This window comes from Protobothrops mucrosquamatus, unplaced genomic scaffold, assembly GCF_001527695.2.
Source record: "Protobothrops mucrosquamatus isolate PMUCROS unplaced genomic scaffold, P.Mucros_1.0 scaffold325, whole genome shotgun sequence".
Taxonomy (NCBI): domain Eukaryota; kingdom Metazoa; phylum Chordata; class Lepidosauria; order Squamata; family Viperidae; genus Protobothrops; species Protobothrops mucrosquamatus.
This window is the reverse complement of record NW_015386664.1, coordinates 533,527-544,288: the sequence shown is the minus strand read 5'-3', so window position 1 is coordinate 544,288 and position 10,762 is coordinate 533,527. Positions and strand designations below refer to the sequence as shown.

At 39.0% G+C, this 10,762-nt stretch overlaps 1 protein-coding gene across 2 annotated transcripts in view; it reads right to left on the bottom strand.

Moving 5' to 3' along the window:
- CFAP52 (cilia and flagella associated protein 52) overlaps positions 1-10,504 on the bottom strand; it is a 33,972-nt gene extending 23,468 nt beyond the window's left edge. Inside the window, exons 1-3 of one of the 2 annotated variants that reach the window (XM_015815202.1) lie at positions 10,375-10,504; positions 8,915-9,114; positions 6,394-6,530 (exon numbers count right to left, since the gene is read on the bottom strand). In XM_015815202.1, the coding sequence (XP_015670688.1) occupies positions 6,394-6,530; positions 8,915-9,114; positions 10,375-10,456 (419 nt within the window). In that variant the 5' untranslated portion in view covers positions 10,457-10,504. Of the gene's footprint in view, positions 1-1,047; positions 1,185-3,570; positions 3,771-6,393; positions 6,531-8,914; positions 9,115-10,374 lie in introns of both variants that reach the window. The other variant, XM_015815201.1, reaches the window with a different exon arrangement.
- Positions 10,505-10,762: the final 258 nt, after the last annotated feature.

The following is a 10,762-nucleotide window of genomic DNA, read 5'->3' as shown; positions in this document are numbered from 1 at the left end:
TGGAGCCTCCGGGTGCTCCTCAAGGGGAGCCCCATGTAGAGAGCATTGCAGTAGTCCAGGCGGGAAGTGACAAGGGCATGAGTGACCGTGCGTAAGGCGTCTCGGTCCAGAAACGGCCGCAACTGGCGAATCAGGCGAACCTGATAAAACGCTCCCCTGGTCACGGCCGACAACTGGTCATCCAATGTCAGCCGCGAATTCAGGAGAACACCCAAGTTGCGGACCCGATCCGAGGGGGCCAAAGTTTCGCCCCCTATAGTCAGCGATGGAATCAGCTGACTATGCCGAGGCGCTGGTAGCCACAGCCACTCGGTCTTGGACGGGTTGAGTCTGAGTTTGTTCCTCCCCATCCAGACCCTCATGGCCTCCAGGCACCGGGCCATCACGTCAAGGACCAAGAGACAGTGTGATGGCCCTAAATGCAAGAATTGGTCGCAAAGTTAACTACCCTAACTTCGAATGGTTGCTAAACAGAGCAGTCAGTAAACAAAGATTCCCTGTAGTCCTATTATTTTGTATGTTCCCTTGGGATACATAGGGAGAGACCTAAAGCAGTAATTGATTCTGACAATGGAAATGTCTATTTTATGTGCAATAAGAAACCTACACATATCTTATGCCATTTTCCTCCAATGCCCATATATTTGGAATGCATAAAATCTTTTTTTGTGTGTTATTTATTTTGAGCATGATATCCTATCCTCTGTGCAAAATTGCTGTTTCAAGTGCAAAATAGGCTATATTGGCCTTTTGAAGCTTTTTTTCCCCAGAACATTTTGGAATTTGAGCATAAAATAAAATGTTTTGCATCGCTCTACTACACTGATCTTCAGAAAAAGACACGATTTGGGAAAAATGTTAATATTATCCCCAACAAAATTTGAGGGGTGAAACTTCACAGCAAGGGAATCATGAAGGAGAGAGAGAAATATAATTAGAGCTTTTCTTTGATTCAAGGCAGGACAGCGGTCTTCTCTGTATCTGACTTCAGACTTTTTAAGAAAAAACAAGAAAAGAGAAGGCAACATACTTTTAAAGGAGTCTTACCTCCCATCATCTTGGCCTCCCAGTGAAATCAGGTAAAGGTCATTTGGAGAAAATGCCAGATGTTCAATTTTACCCTTGTGAAGTGACAGCCGAGACAACATCTCCTTTTTGCTGTAGTCCCATAAAATGATATCAGCCTGGGGTAAAAATATAAATACGGAGTCTAACAACATCATTTGGGGGGGAAAAAAAACCAAGTTTGTTACAGAAAAGCTATTTGGATCCCAAACTCCAGGTTTAAAGGAGTTTTTCTTCCCATATATCATTACAGGCAGCCTTTCGAATGGCTGCTACTTTATTGAGACAGAAACGCTCAAATGGAAGCATAACTTAGCCAAGCACATCCCATTTCTGAGACAAATAGCAGCATCAAGAATAATGTGTTAATACAAGGCAATAGAAGGGCCTGATGTGATCTACCCACACCATTAAATACTGCAGAGCTACTATTCTTCTATCCAGATGGGTACACAAAAAGTAACAAAGCATTATTGGCTACTAAATCAAAACCTCTTATATGATTTGCTCAAAGTCATACCAACCCTATGCTGTGAAGCAATTCAGAAATTAGTATTGAACTGAACCTGCCTTTTCATCTAACAGATCCATAAAAGACATTGTTGAGAAGGCAGTTAATTTCTCCTTTTCTAAACTGGAGGTGGGAGAGCAAGGGATAAAATTCAATTTCCCAGGAAAGGGGTTCCAGAATTTGGTTAGCTATACTGTTCTGAAAGGTAGGTTTCGGAAAATGGGGTAATTTGAAAGAAAATCTCTGTTGTTGAATTTATTGTTGTATAGATTTATATAAAAGAGATGCTGTTCCTTAGTCAGAGCTGTTTCACGTTTTAAGAGGTAAAAACAATACCTTGAACTGTGTCCAGAGAGTAACTGGTGAAGACTACAGATATGATTCTGATGTTGTGTACAAATCGGCAACCTGGCTGCCACGTTTTGCATCAATTGGACCTTTTAGACACCCTTCAAGAATAAACACCCTTCTGTAAAGTACATTATAATAATCTATTATAGGTAGTCCTCAAAATTACAACTACAATTGGAACTAGAACTTCCATTGCTAAGCAAGGTGATTGCTAAGTGAGTTATGCCCAATTTTGCCTTTTTTTCTCATGGTTGTTAAGAGAATGGCTGCAATTGTTAAGTGAATCATGTGGTTGTTAAGTGAATCCAGTTCCCCCCACTGACTTTGCCTGTTGGAAGCTGGCTGGGAAGGTCACAAATAATGATCACATGACCCCCGGATGCTGCAACTATCATAAATCTATCCCAATTAGAAAAGACTAAAATTTTTGATCCTGTAACCATGGGGATGCTGCAACAGTCATAAGTGTGAGGACTGGTCATAAATCACATATTTCAGTGCTCTTGCAACTTTGAACAGTCACCAACTAAATCATTGTAAGATAAGGATTACCTGGATGACTGAGAATCTCCATAGACAATTACCTGTAGTAATTACCTACTCAAGGCATCGATTAATTGTAGGTGAACCTGACCAACCCAAGAACAATCACAGTTGTTACATTAACTATAATGTGCAAAAATGCTTTTTTTCCCATTGCTATCACTAGCCAGAAACTGCTGAAAATAAGGGAACATCTGAAATTTCAGGCCTACTTGTCAGTAAGAGTAAAATCCCAGTCAAAATATGGTGAATTCCCTGATGTTTTAAATCAGCCATTGCCTCTCTTCAACTGTTATGCTTTCTCTCCAAAACACTATTTGAAACTAATAATCTAATTTATATTTAGACAATTAAATTGTCTTATCTAAAATCCAACACTGGACAGACCCCCATCAGCCTATATATATAGATAATGTAGCAGGATTGCTCAGAAATATTCTACAGGTGGCCGTTACTTAATGATCACTTGTTCAGTGCCCATTCAAACATATGAAGGTGCTGAATGAGTGATAGTTACAAGTGGTCCTTATAATAATGTTGATCACAGTGTCCCTGCAGTCACAATTGCCATTTGTGATTTTCTTTGCTGGCTTCCAAGGAGCAAAGTCAAAGAGGAAGCTAGCAGGAGGATGCAAATGGCAACAACATGATGTTCTTGCTTAACAACCAGCAGTGATTCACTTAATGACAATTGAAAGTGCCAGAATTTTCATTGCTAGGCAGCATGACCACATGACTAGACTTTATAACCACATGGTTTAGCCACAGACATTCTGGTTCCAATTACCATCCTTAAGTGAGAACTACTTGTAGTGGTAATAGTGTGAGACCTAAAAGTATAGACATAACTTGAAGTCTAAACAGTTAATCAGAGTTGAAAGATCAGGCTTTAAAGCAGACATGTCAAACTCGCGACGTCACACAACGTATCAGGACGGTTTTGCCATTGCGGCAATGGGGTGGGCGCGGTTTCCAGATGACGTGTCCGGCCCGCAGGCCAGCAGTTTGACACCCCTGCTTTAAAGGATCATATTCTTCCCTGTTTAAACAGCAACATCCTTTAGGAATCAAATACATTTTTAAAGGGTGCTTTTATCCACCTTAAAGCCCATGAATGTGATCTGACCAGACGCCACATAATTTCCACTTGGAGAAACTGTGACACAGGAGACATTGTTGGTGTGACCATGTAAAAAATCTTGACCCGGAGTGTTTATGCTTTGGATAATTACTGTACAACCCAGTGGATAGATAAGATGCTCTCGATCTGGATGGCAGATGAGGCCAAAGGGAACATGTCCTAAAGACAAAAGAAATACAATGATTATTTTGTTACTAGAGGTAGAACAGCCAACATTTATCTACTACTGAAACTCTTGTGTCTGTAATCTTTAACTGGGCAAAATGGTGCATCATAGGACAAAACAATTCCAACCAAGGTATCCAAAGCAGGCTAACTTACAGAATACATCCAAAATCTGGGACCCATGATTCTTGTAGAACTGAAATTTGGCAATTTTTATAAAACATTTTATGATGCAAATATAAGCATTTATGACATAATACAAAATGATTTTAAAAATTGTGTGGTCAAGTTCTGATATTTGAATACAGTATAATTCAACATGGGCTACTTTTAAGGCAGAGACTGAATATCACTCTGAATTTTAACATTTCCAGGGAAGGCAGTATATTAGTGCTCTGTCATTGTTGAAGAACCATTGAGAATTTAGTAAGGAAATATTTTTGAAATGATGATCCAACAGATCACAGGTTGTCTAGTTACATGCTATAGTCGAGCAATAATCAGGTAAAACTTTTGGAAACTGAAAGTGGTTTCCCACTTAGGAGCAGCAAAAGATTTATTCCTGCAATTCATCAGGATACTTTACTGCTCTCCATTTTTTTTATCAGTCCTCTTCAATTACTTGCTAATGCTGTCTGTCTTTTGATACTTTGATCCTAATCCATTCTGCTGTCTTTTATTCAAACAGTAGAGAATAATAATACTGTGCTTAAATCGTGTCTTTCCTTTAACCTTCTGAAAGCAAGGTAATATCATTAAAACAATTCATTTCTTAAGAATCAAAATCACAGCAAGTATGACAATAATCACAGGGACAACGGCCATTAATTGAAAGAGACACTCAGATTTGGCTTGTTTTGAACTATAGTCAAGGTAAACTTTATAGTCCTGCTCTTTACAGCCCCGTGTCAAATTGAAACTCTGATTTCTCAATCCTTCCCTCTGTAACCGAATACAAACTACTTAATGCACAGATATTTATGTTAGATTATGTCCATGGAGTCCTTCTCTGGTACAGNTCAAAGTTACAACAGCACTGAAAAAAATGACTTATGACTATTTTTCACATTTATGATCATTGCAACATCCTCATGGTCACATGATCAAAATTTGGATGCTTGGCAGCTGACAGTTGCAATGTTCTGGGGTCATCTGATCCCCTTTTGTAAACTTCTGCCAAGCAAAGTCAATGGGGAAGCCAGATTCACTTAACAACCGAGTTACTAATTTAACAACTGCAATGATTCACTTAACAACTATGGCAAGAAAGGTCTAAAATGGGGCAAAACTCGCTTAACAAATGTCTCACTTAGCAACAGAAATTTTGGGCTCAATCGTAGTCGTAAGTCGAGGACTACCTGTATAGCTGGTAAATTCCATTAAGCTAAGTAAGCATGCTTGGACAATTATATTTGTGTGCAATCCTTATGAATGGTATTCTCATTTCCTCTTTCTGTCAGAAATTCACAAATTTTCCTCATAAATTGCAAACTTAACGGGAAAGGGAGACTAGGCAAAATGAAGTAAAGGATATACAGAAGCATATTATGCTTCTCAAAGGCTGAAGAGAACAGGCAAAAATCATTAAAAGATGCATCACGCCATTCCTAAACGATGGATTCACACTTCAAACTTGCTGCATCATTCTACAGTTACAAATCAATTATTTTGTTTACTTGCTTTGTCACTTCAACTGATCAGATTTAATAGTGATTCTTTTAGCATTACTGGTAGTTCTCACTTACCAACCACAATTAGAATTGGCAACTGTCACTAAGTGCTGTGGTCACTAAGTGAAAAATCACATGATTGTGCCAGACTTACAATGTCACTTCCACACCCATTGTTAAGTGACTTACCACAGTTGTTAAGAAAGATATTATGTAACCACAACTTGCAATTTCACTTCCACATTCTCCATTAATTCCGCTAGTTGAAAGTTTGCAAATAGTGATTACATGACCAAGAGACAGTGTGATGGCCCTAAATGCAAGAATTGGTCGCAAAGTTAACTGCCCTAACTTCGCATGGTTGCTAAACAGAGCAGTCAGTAAACAAAGATTCCCTGTAGTCCTATTATTTTGTATGTTCCCTTGGGATACATAGGGAGAGACCTAAAGCAGTAATTGATTCTGACAATGGAAATGTCTATTTTATGTGCAATAAGAAACCTACAAATATCTTATGCCATTTTCCTCCAATGCCCATATATTTGGAATGCATAAAATCTTTTTGTGTGTGTGTGTGTTATTTATTTTGAGCATGATATCCTATCCTCTGTGCAAAATTGCTGTTTCAAGTGCAAAATAGGCTATATTGGCCTTTTGAAGCTTTTTTTCCCCAGAACATTTTGGAATTTGAGCATAAAATAAAATGTTTTGCATCGCTCTACTACACTGATCTTCAGAAAAAGACACGATTTGGGAAAAATGTTAATATTATCCCCAACAAAATTTGAGGGGTGAAACTTCACAGCAAGGGAATCATGAAGGAGAGAAATATAATTAGAGCTTTTCTTTTATTCAAGGCAGGACAGCAGTCTTCTCTGTATCTGACTTCTGACTTTTTAAGAAAAAACAAGAAAAGAGAAGGCAACATACTTTTAAAGGAGTCTTACCTCCCATCATCTTGGCCTCCCAGTGAAACCAGGTAAAGGTCATTTGGAGAAAATGCCAGATGTTCAATTTTACCCTTGTGAAGTGACAGCCGAGACAACATCTCCTTTTTGCTGTAGTCCCATAAAATGATATCAGCCTGGGGTAAAAATATAAATACGGAGTCTAACAACATCATTTGGGGGGGGGAAAAACCCAAGTTTGTTATAGAAAAGCTATTTGGATCCCAAACTCCAGGTTTAAAGGAGTTTTTCTTCCCATATATCATTATGGGCAGCCTTTCGAATGGCTGCTACTTTATTGAGACAGAAACGCTCAAATGGAAGCATAACTTAGCCAAGCACATCCCATTTCTTAGACAAATAGCAGCATCAAGAATAATGTGTTAATACAAGGCAATAGAAGGGCCTGATGTGATCTACCCACACCATTAAATACTGCAGAGCTACTATTCTTCTATCCAGATGGCTACACAAAAAGTAACAAAGCATTATTGGCTACTAAATCAAAACCTCTTATATGATTTGCTCAAAGTCATACCAACCCTATGCTGTGAAGCAATTCAGAAATTAGTATTGAACTGAACCTGCCTTTTCATCTAACAGATCCATAAAAGACATTGTTGAGAAGGCAGTTAATTTCTCCTTTTCTAAACTGGAGGTGGGAGAGCAAGGGATAAAATTCAATTTCCCAGGAAAGGCGTTCCAGAATTTGGTTAGCTATACTGTTCTGAAAGGTAGGTTTCGGAAAATGGGGTAATTTGAAAGAAAATCTCTGTTGTTGAATTTATTGTTGTATAGATTTATATAAAAGAGATGCTGTTCCTTAGTCAGAGCTGTTTCACGTTTTAAGAGGTAAAAACAATACCTTGAACTGTGTCCAGAAAGTAACTGGTGAAGACTACAGATATGATTCTGATGCTGTGTACAAATCGGCAACCTGGCTGCCACATTTTGCATCAATTGGACCTTTTAGACACCCTTCAAGAATAAACACCCTTCTGTAAAGTACATTATAATAATCTATTATAGGTAGTCCTCAAAATTACAACTACAATTGGAACTAGAATTTCCATTGCTAAGCAAGGTGATTGCTAAGTGAGTTATGCCCAATTTTGCCTTTTTTTCTCATGGTTGTTAAGAGAATGGCTGCAATTGTTAAGCGAATCATGTGGTTGTTAAGTGAATCCAGTTCCCCCCACTGACTTTGCCTGTTGGAAGCTGGCTGGGAAGGTCACAAATAACGATCACATGACCCCCGGATGCTGCAACTATCATAAATCTATCCCAATTAGAAAGGACTAAAAATTTTGATCCTGTAACCATGGGGATGCTGCAACAGTCATAAGTGTGAGGACTGGTCATAAATCACATATTTCAGTGCTCTTGCAACTTTGAACAGTCACCAAATAAATCATTGTAAGATGAGGATTATCTGGATGACTGAGAATCTCCATAGACAATTACTGTAGTAATTACCTACTCAAGGCATCGATTAATTGTAAGTGAACCTGACCAACCCAAAAACAATCACAGTTGTTACATTAACTATAACATGCAAAAATGCTTTTTTCCCATTGCTATCACTAGCCAGAAACTGCTGAAAATAAGGGAACCTCCGAAATTTCAGGCCTACTTGTCAATAAGAGTAAAATACCAGTCAAAATATGGTGAATTCCCTGATGTTTTAAATCAGCCATTGCCTCTCTTCAACTGTTATGCTTTCTCTCCAAAACAGTATTTGAAACTAATAATCTAATTTATATTTAGACAATTAAATTGTCTTATCTAAAATTCAACACTGGACTGACCCCCATCAGCCTATATATATAGATAATGTAGCAGGATTTCTCAGAAATATTCTACAGGTGGCCGTTACTTAATGATCACTTGTTCAGTGCCCATTCAAACATATGAAGGTGCTGAATGAGTGATAGTTACAAGTGGTCCTTATAATAATGTTGATCACAGTGTCCCTGCAGTCACAATTGCCATTTGTGATTTTCTTTGCTGGCTTCCAAGGAGCAAAGTCAAAGAGGAAGCTAGCAGGAGGATGCAAATGGCAACAACATGATGTTCTTGCTTAACAACCAGCAGTGATTCACTTAATGACAATTGAAAGTGCCAGAATTTTCATTGCTAGGCAGCATGATCACATGACTAGACTTTATAATCACATGGTTTAGCCACAGACATTCTGGTTCCAATTACCATCCTTAAGTGAGAACTACTTGTAGTTGTAATAGTGTGAGACCTAAAAATATAGACATAACTTGAAGTCTAAACAGTTAATCAGAGTTGAAAGATCAGGCTTTAAAGCAGACATGTCAAACTTGTGACGTCACGCAACGTATCAGGACGGTTTTGCCATTGCGGGAATGGGGTGGTCGCGGTTTCCGGATGACGTGTCCGGCCCATAGGCCGGCAGTTTGATACCCCTGCTTTAAACGATCATATTCTTCCCTGTTTAAACAGCAACATCCTTTAGGAATCAAATACATTTTTAAAGGGTGCTTTCATCCACCTTAAAGCCCATGAATGTGATCTGACCAGACGCCACATAATTTCCACTTGGAGAAACTGTGACACAGGAGACATTGTTGGTGTGACCATGTAAAAAATCTTGACCTGGAGTGTTTATGCTTTGGATAATTACTGTACAACCCAGTGGATAGATAAGATGCTCTCGATCTGGATGGCAGATGAGGCCAAAGGGAACATGTCCTGAAGACAAAAGAAATACAATGATTATTTTGTTACTAGAGGTAGAACAGCCAACATTTATCTACTACTGAAACTCTTGTGTCTGTAATCTTTAACTGGGCAAAATGGTGCATCATAGGACAAAACAATTCCAACCAAGGTATCCAAAGTAGGCTAACTTACAGAATACATCCAAAATCTGGGACCCATGATTCTTGTAGAACTGAAATTTGGCAATTTTTATAAAACATTTTATGATGCAAATATAAGCATTTATGACATAATACAAAATGATTTTAAAAATTGTGTGGTCAAGTTCTGATATTTGAATACAGTATAATTCAATATGGGCTACTTTTAAGGCAGAGACTGAATATCACTCTGAATTTTAACATTTCCAGGGAAGGCAGTATATTAGTGCTCTGTCATTGTTGAAGAATCATTGAGAATTTAGTAATATTTTTGAAATGATGATCCAACAGATCACAGGTTGTCTAGTTACATGCTATAGTCGAGCAATAATCAGGTAAAACTTTTGGAAACTGAAAGTGGTTTCCCACTTAGGAGCAGCAAAAGATTTATTCCTGCAATTCATCAGGATACTTTAATGCTCTCCATTTTTTTTATCAGTCCTCTTCAATTACTTGCTAATGCTGTCTGTCTTTTGATACTTTGATCCTAATCCATTCTGCTGTCTTTTATTCAAACAGTAGAGAATAATGATACTGTGCTTAAATCGTGTCTTTCCTTTAACCTTCTGAAAGCAAGGTAATATCATTAAAACAATTCATTTCTTAAGAATCAAAATCACAGCAAGTATGAGAATAATCACAGGGACAATGGCCATTAATTGAAAGAGACACTCAGATTTGGCTTGTTTTGAACTATAGTCAAGGTAAACTTTATAGTCCTGCTCTTTACAGCCCCGTGTCAAATTGAAACTCTGATTTCTCAATCCTTCCCTCTGTAACCGAATACAAACTACTTAATGCACAGATATTTATGTTAGATTATGTCCATGGAGTCCTTCTCTGGTACAGCCTGAAAAACAGTTTGGATTATAATTACAGCCCACCAATGCAATATACGAATATCGAAGAGGGAACACTTGAGCATGGGCAGAGTTCTTTTGCTTTATGCCGGGCAATTACAGAGATCAACTTTCAGAAGATCGAGGCGGAGTTCCTAGCGGCCAGGATGGGAGGGGGCTTTCCCCACAGCAAGGAAATACCGTGACTTCCCTGGTTGCCATCCCGGTCTTTCCCTCTCTGCCCCCGGTACCATTGAAGCCAATGATCGCCTGAAGCTGAAGGCCCTCCAACTCGTCCGCCGACTCCGCTTTTTCTTTCGGGACAGTCGCCATGTCACCGCCGGCACTTAACACTGGCTTAGCGGTTGTATATACCGGTCGCTATGGAAACCGCGCAGGCCCCAGAGGAGGCGTGACTCTCGGAGATGCTCTGGAACCCGTGATGGAAGGGGCGGCGCCTCTGTCGTTTCTCGGCTGCAGAAGGAGCGCAGAATAGGTGGGATTGGGTAGAATTTGAGAACGGCGTTCCTGCGTTTTTCCAGCCTCTTTGCAAATGAAGCGGAATCTTACGAGTTGCGCTATTTTCATTGTAAAGACCGTCAAGCCCAGCTCCAGAGTCTTAGGATGGGTGTCCGATAC